The sequence below is a fragment of the Canis lupus genome, chromosome 3 (assembly GCF_003254725.2).
Source record: "Canis lupus dingo isolate Sandy chromosome 3, ASM325472v2, whole genome shotgun sequence".
Taxonomy (NCBI): domain Eukaryota; kingdom Metazoa; phylum Chordata; class Mammalia; order Carnivora; family Canidae; genus Canis; species Canis lupus.
In genome coordinates, this window is record NC_064245.1 from 64,770,869 (window position 1) to 64,786,578 (window position 15,710).

The window sequence follows — 15,710 nt, forward strand, 5'->3', positions numbered from 1 at the left end:
GCCCTCTACTGCAAGGTTCTTTCTTGCCTTCTACGCCATCAGTTCTTGAATATTCATCAAACCTGTCCACCTTGTCATGGAACTATGGCAGATAATAGGAACAAAGGAGCGAACAGAACACATCTGGTTCTTGCCCTCCTGCAGGTTATAGTCACTAAGCAAATAACCAAACACTTCTAGGTTCTTAGCATTCTCTGTTTCCTCCCATTTCTCTATGACTGACTCCGTTAGTTAGTTCTCCAGCCAACCAGTGGAGAGTTGGTCAGGATTCGCAGAGCCCGTAAGAGTCTCCCTAGGCCTCTGGGATGGCCGGGGAGGGGGGGGAGGGGGGTGACCTCTGGGAACAGACTGGCCTTTTGCTTGACCTCGCCTGTCCCCTTACTCCCTGAGCCTCTGCTTACAAGGGAGGGATGCTACTGAGGTTCTTTCGGGCGCGAACCTTCGGGGATTGTTGGCCCTTTGCCCTCAGCGCCCAAGGCCTGACCTCCGTGACCTGGAGTTTCTGTGCTTCAGGTACATTCCTGCCTCCTCGACGCCCAGGGCACATTTCCCCCCTGCTTCCTCGGGCTCCCGCATTCCACGCCGCCCCCGCCCCAGCCCCCAGCCCGCGGCTCGGCGCGCCCACCCCGGGGGCGGCCGGTGTCCAGTCCGCTCGCGCACGCGGCGCCGCAGGCCTCCGAGCCTCGGTCGGTCGGTCCGGGGCACCCACTGCCGAGGCCTTTGGCCTGCGGGCCGGGAGGTCGAGCCTGCCACCTGGGAGCCACCTGGGAGCCACCTGGGAGCCACCTGGGAACGGCAGCGGGGCAAAGTGCGGCCTGGGAGGGCCCGCGGGCGCGCGGAGCAGCCACCCCAGCAAACGGGCGTCTCGCCCGCTGCTCCCGGCCTCAGCGCGGCCATTGTGCTCGGCCGCCCCGGCCTCAAGGCCCGCTGGGCGTAGCGGCAGCGCCGGCAGCGCCCCACAGCGACAGCCCACCCCTTCGGGCGACGTGTTTCATGTGGTGAAACAAACAGGGTAAAAAGACTTGGTTTCTCTCCGAACGCGGCGGCGGAGGTAGGTGCGAGCGGGCCGCCGCCGAGGCCGCCGCCGCGCGCCCGGTCACGTGGGCCTCGGCGACCGCATGGCGGCGGCCCGCGCGCCCCCGCGTCCCGGCTGGCGGAGGGGGCCGGGCGCGCGCGCCGACGGGGCGGGCGCATGCGCAGGGGGGCGCGCCGCCTCTGCCCCGCGGCGAGGGTGTCTATGGAGAGGCGGCGGCCGCGGCTGCTGAGGCGGAGGCTGAGGCAGCGGCGATGGCGCCCTTCCCCGAAGAAGTGGACGTCTTCACCGCCCCGCACTGGCGGATGAAGCAGCTGGTGGGGCTCTACTGCGACAAGGTAACGGCGTGCGAGGTCTCTTGCTCCGGGCGGCGCGGGCCGGTCCCCGGGCGGCCTGGCCTGCGCCGCGCCCGCAGCCCCCGGGGCCGCCCGCGCCGATGTCCGCCTACGCAGCTGTCAGCGCCGAGCTCGCCTCCCCGCACCTTCCCCCGAGAGCCCGCGCCGCCGCCCGCCCGGCGGCCTCGGACGTGCCCTCGGGGCCCGCGGCGCCGCTCCTGCCCCGCTGCGTGCCCCCGGCCGAGGGCCGCGCTCGCTGCGGCTGCGCTGGGCCCCCCGCGCCCCGCCCGCGCCCCCGCCCCCTCCCCCTCGGGGACACAGGCTCCCGGGCGCCCCGCGGGCCTTCGGGGACCCCGGGCCGGCCGCCTGCGCGGGCGCGCCGTTCCTGCAGCTGCCCCCCCCCCCCCCCCCGCCTCCCCAGCACCACCGCCCCTTACCCTGCTCCCGGCCCGTTTGGGGGCTCCCGAGTCCCCTTGCAAACACCCATCCATCCTCGAGAACCTCTAGCTTGCTGCTTCCTGGCTCAGCGGGCAGCTTCTCCCAACCACCCCCTGCTCCTTCCACACCCCAGCTTTTCAGCTGGCTTGACTTGGGGGAGAAAACCCAGGTTTCTTGGTCTAGGGACTGGAGAAGCTGCACTTTTCATTTACGGTTATCTTTTTTTTTTTTTTTTTTAATTTTTCCTTGCAACTTTTATTGTCCTGGAGCATTGACTCTCTGTAGATTTTGTTGTAAGACCGCTATTCTCTCTGGGAATTCTTAACGTGGGCTCGAATAAAAGGGACCTCGGAAAAAGTTGGTTTAACTGTGAAAACCTTTTTGGACTCTTAATTGGTGCAACATTAACTGGGGAAAAAAAAAAAGCACTTTCTGGAGATGATGCAGGGCCTTTTTAATGATTTTAAAACAGTATTAAGTGTCCACATTTTTATCATTTTTGCGTCGGGGGAAGTCCACATATATGCACATATATCCCAAAAACTTCAGGCAGTCCTGTCTCGTGTAGAAATGAACCAGATAAAAAGCATTTAAACAACTATTGTTTAAGCATAGAAACCAACTTTGATGAATTTTCAGAAATTACATAGCATTGAGCAAAACCACTGTTGAGGGAAAAGAGGGGTTCTTACAACCCAGTGGGGTAGTTGGGGAATGCCCCGTATTCAGTGCTAGGCCACATTCAAAACCCACGATTTAAAACGCACTCACAACCATCCTTTTCCTCCCTCCATTTTGAAAATTAAAAAATACCTGATTCAGATGCAGGTTTAAACAGGACAGTCCAGGACAGTGATTCTCAAATCTCGGTTGCTGATTAGAATCATCCTAAAGACTGTTAAAAATCCCAATGTCCAAACCACTGAGAATCAGCCTCTTCTCAAGGATAATTTAAAGCTCCCCAGGTGAGTCCAGTGTGCAGCCAAGGGTGAGAACCATTTATCCAGGGGAAGCGTAAGGAATGTGGGTAAGCCGTATGTTAAGCTGTGTAACCCTGAATTTTTTGAGTTAGATTGCTATAATGTCTTTACCTCCTTTGGCTTTTGAACTTAGTCTGACACTATTCACTAATTGCAGGAAATTTTTGAAATGGGAGGTTTTTTTTTGCTTTCTTAAAATCGAAAAGGGAAAGCTAGTGAGGACGGCTAGACCCAGTCGTCTCTTTAGTTTAGCCTGGAGATCACCTGAATTTGTTATGGAAAATTTTGTGCATGTGTACACTTCCCAAGGGACTTTGCGGCTTTCATTAAATGATTATGATTCTCTCCATAATAGTTAAGAGTCACAATTTTATTTAGTTACATGATAGAATAACCAGCCTCATACAGTGCCATTTAAAAAAAAAAATACGTGAGTCAAATGAGATTCTTTTCAGTAGTTAAATGTTTCTTCTCGCAGTAATTAAGAAAGCATTTTCAATTTGACATAGCATAAGTCAAAATTACCACTAATTCTTAATCAGATGTAGTTAATGAGATTGTTGTATATATTCATCAAGGAAATGAAAAGTGCAGTTTTCCAAACCATAGATCAGAGACCAAGGTGATTTAGGGAGGAAAAAAGTGTATGGGAATTCTACATCCAGATTTCTTGATACTAATGGCTAGTGGAAATCTCTCCTAGGATGATGCCCTTTGGGAGCTAAGGTGGAGAAGTAATTGTTTAATGATGGCTGAGTAATCTTAAAAGGACTATTTTTTTTTTTTTTTATTCATTTGTCATCTCAAGTTTTGCCTTCATCATCTTTCCGTTGTAAAGACCAGGGATATTCAACCCTTATAGCCTATAGTAGAACTTTACAAAATGGGAACTAGTTTTTGTACTCAAACTGAAAAGATACAAGGTATGTTATTTCCCTGTATTCTAAGTGTTGACTCTGAATGCCCAGTAATTGTAAAACAGTTTTATTTTCAGTATCAAACTTTCCAAATACAATATATTTTAGAAGCATTCATGTATTTACTACCATCAAATAGTTTATATGCTTTATACGTTTATATGCTTAGACTAGTTTACTTAGATTTATTTATTCTTGTAGGCCATTTTAAATACTGCTGTGTAATACCTAATTTAATCCTTTGCTCTTGGATTTCCTCTTACATTTAAAACTTTAAGTTTTATGGAAAGGTTTTTCACCGTTAATCTGGACAACATTCCTTTGATGTAGGTAAAGGAAGGGGCATTTCTCTTTTACAGCTGGGGACTTGTAGGCCTAGGTTAGATAGCCTTAGTTTATGTAAGCAGTGAGTTATAGATCCAGATGGAAACCCAAGTCATGATCTTGATTCCTAGTTAATTTTCTTTGTATGAAACCAGAGTAGTTTCTGAAAAATTTTTTTTGGTAACAGCCAGTTACGAAATCTTTTTGCTAATTCACTGACCTTCCAAATTGTTATAATTTTAGTGAACATTTCACTGGATGACATCCTTTTTCCAGTTTACTCCAGTTCTTTGGTCTTTCCTCTAATCCTCAAAATATAACGACATTAATTCTGCCAGTAAGTGTGGAGTCTCTACTGTCCGTTGGCCCTGTGTTTTGTCAGTATCTTGCACTGGTGATGTGCGATGTGGATTTTACTATCTTAAATTTGTGCTAAGGTGGAAATCCAAATGCAGTATAGTGGGAGTGGAGGGAAGCATACAGTTAGCTGGACATTGAAGTGTCAGGAGTGGTGTTACAGTGTCTTTGAATTGAGTTCTGGGAACAAAGTAGGTGGTGGTTCTAATGATGTGTATAATATGGAGATTCCTAGACTTACACATCAGCCAGTTGTAAAAGTTTGAAGTGGTGGAGGCTTTTATAGAGTGTCTAAATTTTTCAGGTAAGGATATTAATAAGTGCCATTTGCTTATCATTTTATAAACAAAGGACATTTTATGACAGAAGTCCTTATAGAGAAATAAGCTTATAATAATTGGAATAGATTATTTAAAAAATTGAATGAATATTATGAAGAATTTAGTTTTTTTTTCCTCTGCATATCTGTAAAAACTGTTGATTGGCATTGGGAAGATTGGTTTATTAGAATATTGAATTGAGAACTAGGGGAGGAAGGAAAAGGTAAATGAGTTCTTACTATATGCTTATGTTATTTCTTTTAATCCTCACAAGAGTCCCATGAAACAAGTATTATCTGTCATTTAAAGATGAGGAAACAGACTTAGTTAAGTAACTTAACCCAACTCAATCAACTAGTAATTAGGAGAGCCTGAATTTTAATTATAGGCTTTTTTCCCTCTTCCAAAGCCCATGTTTTTTTGTATTACCTTACTGGTTCTGCTACTTATTACTTATTACATGATTTTGTGCAAAACATTTCACCTGCAGGCCATAGTTTTTTTTCTGTCCATATAGTTGGTTTGACTAGATAGTTAATTGAGGTTTCTTTATTGAGAATAAATATCCTTTGGTTGAACCAAAGCATTGTGTGACTGAGTGGATAAAAAGTAAAAATTTATTTGTGGTAATAGCGTTTGGGTTTTTGTTGTATTATTTTTCATGTGTATTTTTGAGCTTAATCTAGTGACACAACTTTTCAAGTCAATTTGAAGCCAGGCTGTATGATTTTAGGTTGTAGAGTGTCTGAGACAGAAAGTCAGTTATAAATCTTTTTAAAATACGCCATGTCACTGGTTGTTATTATTCGTTGATTATGTGTATCCTGTTCTATATAGGTTCATCGTTGAATTTGCCAGGCAGCAGACTATGTAAGTTTATAGGTCATTTAGGAACTTTTATATCCTACTGTAGCATAGTGTTTTTCATGGTGTGTCCTATAATCCATTAGTGGGTCATGAAATCAATTTTGTGGGTCAGAAACAGCATTTAAAAAATGAAATGGAAGAGTAAATATTAGAGTACATCACAGGGTAGAGAGGGAAATACTGTTTCCTGAAATTTGTTTGAAGTGTTTGTGATGTGTGTGTGTGTGTGTCTAGGTTGCATTGTATTTCAGACTAACGGGTCATGGTTAAACGCGTTTGAAAAACACTTCTTTAGAGTAGCATTTCTCAACCACAGCACTATTGACATTTTGGGCTAGATGACTTTTTCTTGTGGCTGCTGTCCTGTTCAGTGTAGGATGTTTAGCTGGATCCCTGGCTTTTACCCACTAGATGTCAGTAGCACTTCTGCAGTGGTAACAACCAAAAATGACCTCACCCATTAGTTCCTAGGGGGCAGAATTGACCCTTGGTGAGAACTGTTGCTTTAGAGCAAGCATTCTTTCGGACAGTTTACTCTGTTGGATGTGGAAAGATAACCTTATGATTGGGACTAATACTGTATCTTGTGGAAAGAAGAGTCCTACTAGTTGTATGGTTTTGGGCAAGTTATTTTTTCTGAGCCTCAGGTATTTCATCTATAAAATGGGAAGTATAATACCTACTTTATCTAAAAATGCTTTTATAGTACATAAGTGCATCATGGATCTCAATGTGTCTCATATCATTAGTGTCTAGGTCTATTTTTGTCTCAATCTAGTTTGTATGTTTGAATAGCTTTGTAAAGGCAAAGAAAATTTTAAAAATTCATATAAACAGATTTTTAAAGAGTTAAATTGTATGTGCTCTGGTTATCTTTTTAGCTGCTAAATTTACTGATTTTTAGGTACCACGTTGAAACAGTTGCTCATTTCAAGTGGAGATAAAGTGATTTGGGAGTATAAGGACTTCTAGTGATAGTTTTATTTGGGCTAAGTATAAAAATAACAGAAAAACCCAAGTAGAGCTTATCTACGTTATATTTTGTTTTCTTTAGATATATTATGGAATTATTACAAGAACCCTATGAGGTAGTTAATATTAACTTTATTTTACAGATTAAGAAACTGAGGTACAGAGCATTGTAGTGACTTGCTGGCAGGGATGGATTCATGCCTAAGCAGTCTGGCTCCAGAGTCAGCAGTTTAGCCACTAAACTGGATTGACTCTATGAATAATGTAGAATCCTTTGATGCATCTTATTGGGTTCTCAATCTGTGGTATGAACCTGGTCTTATCTTAGCTTGTTATTAAATCTGAAAGATTTTTTACTACCATGAGAATGTATGCAGAATTTCCTGCATGTCTTTTAAAATGTTATTATCCTTAAGTCATGGAAGGGTGTTACTTATTTTTTTGCTATGCTTTTGGTTTTTGTTTTTTTAAAACTTGCGTAGCTAATACCATGTTTTTTTTTAGATTTATTTCTTACTTCTACTAAGACTTATTTTTAATTAAAATTTTAATTAAAATTTAATTTTATTTAATTTAAATAAATGACCCATGATAGTATTTGCTGAGATTAGCCACTAGTAAATTTTTTTGTGCTCTTGTGTAGCATTTCTTTTCTTTTTAAAGATTTTATTTATTTATTCATGAGACACACACACACACACACACAGAGGCAGAGACACAGGCAGAGGAAGAAGCAGGCTCCATGCAAGGAGCCCGATGTGAGACTGGATCCCAGGACTCCAGGATCACACTCTGGGCCCAAGGCAGACGCTAAACCACTGAGCCACCCAGGGCTTGTGTAGGATTTCTTATGATAAGATCTACAACATTGGTTTAACCGAATCTGTCCTGCCTGTTGTTTTTATATGGCTCAGGAACTAAGAGTGGTTTTTACATTTTTAAATGGTTGGAGAAAATCAAAGGAATAATATTTTGTGACATTTGAAAATTATACAAAATTCACATTTCTCTGTCCATAAATAAAGTTTTATTGCAACATAGCCACACTCATTCATGGACTGCTTCTATGTTACAGCAGGTAAATTAAATAGTTGCTACAGACAGTGTGCCCTGTAGAACTTAAAATATTTACTGTCTGGCCTTTTACAGAAAGAGTTGCCAACCCCTGTTTTAGATAACTTACTTACTTATTGTGGCTGCTGTTCTTTGTGTTACTTCCCTTCACTAGAATATCAGCTTGTAGAGCAGAGATGTTTGTTTTGCTCACTGATGTATCTATCCCAAGTACCAGAAGCAATGCTCAGCTCATAATAACTGCTCATTAAATATTTGAATACAGTAAACAATGCAAGAATGTATAAAAATGAATGATTAGTTTTCAAAATAGTGAGACTTAACATTTATTAAATACCAGTTCATTTTAATTTTACAACAACCATGTAAAGTACAGATGTTATCCTCATTTCTCACCAAGAAGAAACAGACATTGAAGGAAAAAAGTAACTTACCCAGGGTTACACAGCTAAGTAAATGGTAGAACTGGATCTGGTCCTAGAGACTCTGGTCTGGATTCCCATAAATGACTTAATACCTAATCCATAATGCCTTTTCCATAAGATACTTAACTAATTCTGCTATGTATAGTGGAATAGTTTTGCTTTAGGAGTTTACCATTTTTTCTCATGCTTTGTCACGAGCCTGCTACTCCTGCTGAGAACAGGCAATTAAGACAGCTAAGAGTCTACTCCATTTTAGGAAAACAGGATAAGACTTGACAAACCAAGTCCAGAAAGTGTGTTGTTAGTAGCTTCTTCCCCTCTACTTATGGTGTTTTTAATGTAATCAGATTTTCCCCCTTAAAATGAATTTTGAAACTGAAGTTGAATTGATAAAATAGTAAATTTAATATGACAATGGAAGTAATGGAGGATTTGAATATTATTTTGATCTTTAATTTGAATCAAGTTTCTAGATAAGATCTTTGCATGTAAACATGATGATTTAATTTGCCATTAGATGTAAAAAATTAAAATTACATCCAAATAGTAATTTTCTTTTGTTGAACAGTAGAATTAAAGAAGATGACAGTGTATATATTTCTTTGTATTTTTATTATTTGTAGCTTTCTTGAAGTGCTTTTACTTTCTCATGCCCTGAGGTACTAGGTTTCCATGTTGTACTACTTCAGAAAAGTATGTGCTTTCTTATATAAGCTGCTCTTTATCCCATTTTTAAGGGGGAAAGAAAAAACTAGTTCCCCTCAAATCATCTATATTCTAATAGCTTAATACTTTATAATTATTTCTGGAACAGATCAGACTCCTCTTGATATTAAAGTTTAAACAAACTATAATAGGGCATTTTTAAATTTTTACATTGTAAAAGTATTATAATAGCATAAAGAACATTTGAACAAAGACAAAAGCACTTGTAACATTATCCTAGCACAATTATTTTAAAATTTCATATAACTTTATAGAGTATCTATTTAGTATGTATATAGAGTAATGGAATTTTAGGTTTGGAGGGAGTCCGGTCTAATCCTTTACATTTAAAGAAATTATGTGATGTGTTGGTTGGTGCATGCATCATTTAACTATATCATCAAGCCCTTCAGAGCGCAAGCCAGTATCTTTTTGACCTAGCGTACTTTTTATTATACTATTATCATTTGTTAATTTATAAATTTCCCTTATTTGTACTTGAACCAAGCATACAGGATGTATTCTGCTATGTATAAAACTAAATAGAATGCATTTGAATATTTTTATTGGTGCTTATTTACATATATTTATTATGCTTTTCTTTTCAAATTTTTATTCAGCTTTCTAAAACGAACTTTTCCAACAACAATGATTTCCGTGCTCTTCTGCAGTCTCTGTATGCTACTTTTAAGGAGTTCAAAATGCATGAGCAGATCGAAAACGAATACATTATTGGTTTGCTTCAACAACGCAGCCAGACCATTTATAATGTACATTCTGACAATAAACTCTCTGAGATGCTTAGCCTCTTTGAAAAGGGACTGAAGAATGTTAAGGTGAGTTGCAAAAATGGGCATTTATCATAACTTGTGTCATTTGCTTGTATGTCAGCAAAAACTGTTAGAGTTTTATTGTAAATGATGTTATGTTATAGAAAAAATATTCTTACACTGGTTAAAGACTTTATTCAAGGGATTACTGCATTGAGGTTTTGCAGGAGAGGAGAGAGATGGGACTGAATTCTGCATTTATCAAGGATAGCTGGGGATTTGTAGCCAAGGAACAGAGTGGGGTCAGGAAGATTACTAAGAGGAAACATCCAGGCTAGGGAGGATCTTGCTAGACTGACTCAAGAGGGTTTTTGCTGAAGGCAGATCAGGGTGGTAAGATATTGAGGGTGGATAGATGATACTGAGAATGATCAGATGCCAAGGGTAGAAGGATTTCTGCTAAACTGACTCAGAACTTTTGCTAAAACTGGACTTCAGTAGGCCAAGGACAGAGCTCAAAATTGGGACCTAGTTGAGAAGAAGGCTCAGAGGAGCCTGTCCTGGGTTGATGATAATCTTTGTCAGTTACCTTTTCGTTACTATATATAAAATTTTATAGTGGATGTTACTCCCTAACTCTAAAAGTTGGTTTTGTAAATGGAAGTTTTAATCACCGAAACATTTTTACTTTTTGGTAACATTTGCTCAACTCTTAAAGTATAATAAATGCCTAATAAATAATAAATGTTACTGATGACTAAAGGTGAGATTGTTGCAAGAGTGAATACTTTTATTTTATAAAATTTATTTAAAAAATGAATGTTACTTATAATGTTCACTATATTTCCTTATTCCATATTTTAGGATGCAGGGATTGTTAAACAGGACAATTTTTTTTTTAAAGATTTTATTTATTAATTTGACAGAGCACAAGCAAGGGGAGAGGCAGGCAGAGGGAGAAGCAGGCCCGATGCGGGGCCTGATCCTAGAACTCTGGGACCATAATCTGAACTGAAGGCAGATGCCTAATTGACAGAGCCAGCCAGGTGCCCCTAAACAGGACAGTTTTTAATTGTATAACATAAAATTAGCCATTTTTGAGTGTAGTTTAGGATAATGATGCAGAAAGATTTTCCTTTTAATTATATTTACATATTATAGAAATTCAAAATTTGATCTTCGTTTATAGTTTCCCTTGTGGCTTAGTGAAGCATAGACTTAGGTTGCAACTGTCTCAAACTGCCACACACCTTTCACTTACAGATTTGTGTTCTAGAAAACCTGTTCTGCAGCAGAGAAGAAGATGGGCTAAAGGGATAGAAACGACTGAAGTAGGAAGATGATTCTCAAATGTATTGTAATAGTGTCTGGAAGAAGATACAGTAACTCCTTGGTAGGGAGGTAGGCGATTAGGTGAGGATAGGGTACTGGATATTGATGGAAAGGTGGTTTACTTTTTATCGAATACTCCTTTGTACTATTTTCAGTTTTATATTATGTTCCTGTATTACCTATTCAGTAAAATTATTAAGATCTGAACTAAAGTAGAGGGAAGGGGACAGACTTGAGATTTACATAGGACAAAACTGATAGCACGTAGTGCTTGCATAAAAAGGGAAAAGGAACAGAGAAGGAGAGAGGAAATGAGAACTGAGCCTAAATTTTTAGGGAATATAGAAGAAAAGCTTGGGGAATAAAAAGATCCCTTTTGGACACATTGGATTTGAACTGCTTATGCTTAATAAATGGTAGGCATTTATTAATAGGAGGCATAGATGGATTTCAAGGTCAGAAGAATAATTTGATTTGGAAAAGCAAATTTGGTTTATTATTAGCATTTGAAGTGGAAATGGAAGCCACTTGGGCATGCTTAGGGAAAATGCATAGAATCTTCAGAGAAAAGGATGTTGAATGGAATATTGAGAAATACATATATATTTTTTTAAGATTTTATTTATTTATTCATGAGAGACAGAGAGACAGAGAGAGAGAGAGAGAGAGAGAGAGGGGCAGAGACACAGGCAGAGGGAGAAGCAGGCTCCATGCAGGGAGCCTGATACAGGACTTGATCCCAGGACTCCAGGATCACACTCTGGGCCAAAGGCAGGTGCTAAACCGCTGAGCCACCCAGGCGTCCCTGGATAAAATATTCCTATATTTAAAAAGTTTTCTTGTTTTGTTAAATACCACATGTTTTAAGTTGAAAGGGCTGATGTAGAAGTGATAGATGTTATAGGGAGGAAATGGGATCTTAGTTCATTTGAGAAAGAACTTTGTAGTTACTGTCCAGGATTAGAATGTTTTACTTTAAGCTGGTCTGAGCCCCTTACTTTTAGAAGTATGCCTTTTGAAATAGACATGGGTTTCCGTCAGCATAGTATAACAGTTTTGGATTGTGTAGTGATTCTGAAGGGACTCTGTGGTGATACAGTCCACTGAGCACTTGGGGACTGCTCAGATGTAGATTAGGAAAACTGAAACAGAGATTATATAAATGGATACATTAGAAATCAATAGAAGTTTTGAGCAAATATTTGCTATTTTTTTTAGACTTTTTTTTTTTTTTTTAAAGATTTCACCTATTTATTCATGAGAGGTAGAGAGAGAGAGAGAGAGAGAGAGAGAGAGAGAGAGGCAGAACTGATTTCCTGGGCAGCCCCCGTGGCGCAGCGGCCACCTGTAGCCCAGGGCTTGATCCTGGAGATCCTGGATGGAGTCCCACGTCAGGCTCCCTTCATGGAGCCTGCTTCTCCCTCTGCCTGTGTCTCTGTCTCTGTCTCTTTCTCTGTCTCTGTCTCTATGAATAAATAAAATCTTTAAAAAATAAATAAATAAACTGATTTCCTAAGATCGGTACAATATAAATAATGAAGCAAAACTTTTATAGGATATAATTTTTTTTTTGTTTCTAGAATGAATGTGAGCAGTTAAATTATGCAAAACAGTTGAAAGAGAGATTGGAGGCTTTTACAAGAGATTTTCTTCCTCACATGAAAGAGGAAGAGGAGGTAAGCATAATTTTTTTTGCCTTGTGATTTTGATTTATAAAATTTTAAAGATGTTTTGCCTTTCATTCTTCAGAATAATGCATAGGAAGATAAGCCTCTGGTTCATTTTAGGAAAGGAAGAAAATCCGGAGGGAAAAAAGCATTAATTTTGTTCCCTCAGAGAGGTGGTTGCTTTTCACTGAATCAAGGTTTAATTCATTTACTCAACTAATATTTATTTTCTTATTATGTAGATATCACTGTATTGAATGTTAATAACTTTTTATGTTACCTTAATTTCATCTTAGAACCTTTAGAGGATTCTTAAAACTTTTTAATGTTGTATTTTCATGCTAAGTTTAAAGAATTTGTAGTGTTTTTTTTTACATATTTATTTGAAAGAAAGAGAGAGCATGAGGGGGTGGGAGGGGCAGAGAATCTCAAGCTGAGGACTCCTTGCTGAGCATGGAAACTAATGCAGAGCTCCATCTCAGGACCCCGAGATCATGACCTGACCTGACACCAAGAGTTGGACGTTTAACCAACTGAGCCACCCAGGCACCCCTAGTATTCCTTTTTTTTTTTGTAGTGGATTTTGGTAATCTAATGGTAGTGTTAAACTTAACAATTTTATTCCTGTTTACACATGTATTAGGATATCACTGAGCAGATGAGCAAAACATTTTCTCATTCTCTTTCTCTAAAAGTGGGGTGAATATTAGGACTAGAGTAAGGAATAGAAAAATTATTTTATGAGGAACTGGATTCTTACTCAGTTGTTAATCAGTTACTATGGTGATTATCACCTATGGCTTCACCTTATAATCAGATCTGTATTAAAAAAAAAAACAAACAAACCTGCTTTTCAGCTCTTTCCAGACTAATTAAATTAGGTGAGAGATACTGGCCTGGATGTATTTTAAGGGTCCCCAAGTCATTGTAATATGAAACTAGCATTGAAGTCACTGAGTTACTATAGTAGTGTTTCTTAACCTGTGATGCACATCAAAATGATCTGCAGAACCAAAAACAAAACAAAACAAAACTGTGGCTTCAATTCTTAAAGACTCTAATTCTGTAAGTTGGAGGTTGAGACCAAGCATCTGTTTCAAAGAAGGCATATAGATAGTTGAGGGTCTCAGTAGAGCTCTGAGTTTTATGGTTCTTAGTACACTGGGTACCTTTCTCATAGGATTTAGAGGTCCTGTTGAGGTAGAGTTCAGTTACTGTAGTAGCAGCAGAAGGCAGTTAACTGACTGAAGTGTCTACCTATCTGAGACTGAGTAAGTGTATTTGATAGCTCTGCACAGGAAAAACTTCTGATGCTTTTTAATTACTTGGGATTTATTAGCCAGAGAAGCCATAGAAAGAAGGGTCTTTTTGGTGATATTCTTCCCTACACTCTCTTTTAACTAACTTGGTTGCAACAACTAAAACTTTTAGCTCTTTGAAGTATGGTGTCGTAATACTACAACTGAGCCATTAATTAAAAAGTGTAAAGAAAACTAGTTAAGCATCTTTTCTTATGAATATTTTGTTTCATTTAGGTTTTTCAGCCAATGTTAATGGAATATTTTACCTATGAAGAGCTTAAGGATATTAAGAAGAAAGTGATTGCACAACACTGCTCTCAGAAGGACACTGCGGAACTCCTTAGAGGTCTTAGCCTGTGGAATCAAGCTGAGGAGCGACAGAAGTTTTTTAAATATTCTGTGGATGAAAAGTCAGATAAAGGTGAGATTTAGGGGATCCCTGGGTGGCTCAGTGGTTTAGAGCCTGCCTTCGGTCCAGGGCGTGATCCTGGAGTCCTGGGATCAAGGCCCACATCGGGTTCTCTGCCTGTGTCTCTGCATCTCTCATGAATAAATAAATAAAATCTTTAAAAAAAAAAAAAAAAAAAAGGTGAGATTCATACATTTAAATAGTGAGTAAGTTCTGAGGCCATTTGCATCTTGTTGATAGGAACTTTAGATTTTGTTTGAGGAATAATTTAAACCATTTATTTTAAGTGTACATTTAATTGAAGACAGTAATTTCTAAGAATTTGGCTTTATGATACTTTAACGTCCCATATGCATTATAGTGTTTCTTAAGGAACTTATGTAGTAATAATATAATTATTATTTTAGCCAATCAGAATTACTGAAAGCTATCATATACAGCACTTTTGAAGTATCATCCAACTTTTTTTTTTTTCTCTCCCCATCATCCACTTTTCTGAGCTCCATTAGCCATAGTGACTGATTTTATCTTTCCTTGTTTTTTCCATCAGGTTTTAAAATCAGTTATGCTTATAGCTTTATTTTTATCCTTTTTTTTTTAAGATTTTATTAATTTAAGAGAGTGCAAGAGCATGAGCAGCGGGGAGGGGCAGAGGGAGAAGAAGAAGCCAACTCCCCACTGAGCAAGGAGCCTGATGCAGGGCTTGATCCCAAGACCCCGAGATCATGACCTGAGCCAAATCAGATGCTTAACTGACTGAGCCACCCAGGCACCCCATATTTCTGTCCTTCTCCATGTATCATTCTCTTAGCTATATCCAGTAATACACAGGGGAGTGGGTATGAGAGGCATCATTTTCCTGTGTACAGTTACTTTGAGAAAACAAATAAATGTAAATAAAATGTGCTTGGCTTTTTTATTCATAGGCTACATGCTTATTCTTATTGATCTTTGATAGCTTTGCCTTTTAAACCATCATTAAAGAGAATTAGCATCCTCAGGCTAGTAAAAATTTCTTTTCTGCTTCTAGATGGGCAATAGCAATGACATTCCTGTTAACATAGCTTAAAATTCTTTGAAATTGATCCTTTTTCTCTTTATTTAACAAAGTAGGTGAGATGCATGTTAAAACAAAAATGTTTTTGTAAGTGAACCTGTAATTAAAGCCATAAAGCTTGTGTGCTTCACTCTGAAATACAGCTTGTGCCTTAGATACCAAGCCAAGACCTGTTGTGTCTAGTTTAATTGTAATTATAACATGGGATTTAAAAGCATCACACTTATACATTTAGTTTTCCCACTCCTTCAAAGCAAATTATAGCTATATTATGATTAAATATTTGCCTTTTGAAAAGGGTTAGGCTAAAGTAATTTGATCATAGCATTTCTGTATTTAAGTTGTTTTGTGGGGGCAAATCAGAGATACAAGGTGCTTCAAATTTTTCAAATCTTTATTGATGAATCTCCTGTAGTTTATCTTCTTT

The 15,710-nt window shown here is 39.5% G+C and overlaps 1 protein-coding gene across 6 annotated transcripts in view; it reads left to right on the forward strand.

Annotated features, from left to right (window-relative positions):
* The first annotated feature begins 382 nt into the window (after positions 1-382).
* The window catches only part of FBXL5 (F-box and leucine rich repeat protein 5), a 43,681-nt gene continuing 28,353 nt past the window's right edge, over positions 383-15,710 (forward strand). Inside the window, exons 1-5 of one of the 6 annotated variants that reach the window (XM_025437054.3) lie at positions 1,242-1,371; positions 5,542-5,574; positions 9,368-9,583; positions 12,430-12,525; positions 14,052-14,238. In XM_025437054.3, coding sequence (XP_025292839.1) covers positions 9,449-9,583; positions 12,430-12,525; positions 14,052-14,238 — 418 coding nt within the window. In that variant the 5' untranslated portion in view covers positions 1,242-1,371; positions 5,542-5,574; positions 9,368-9,448. Of the gene's footprint in view, positions 514-846; positions 1,052-1,186; positions 1,372-5,541; positions 5,575-9,367; positions 9,584-12,429; positions 12,526-14,051; positions 14,239-15,710 lie in introns of those variants that run through there. The other 5 variants (XM_025437055.3, XM_049108609.1, XM_049108610.1 and 2 more) reach the window with 5 other exon arrangements.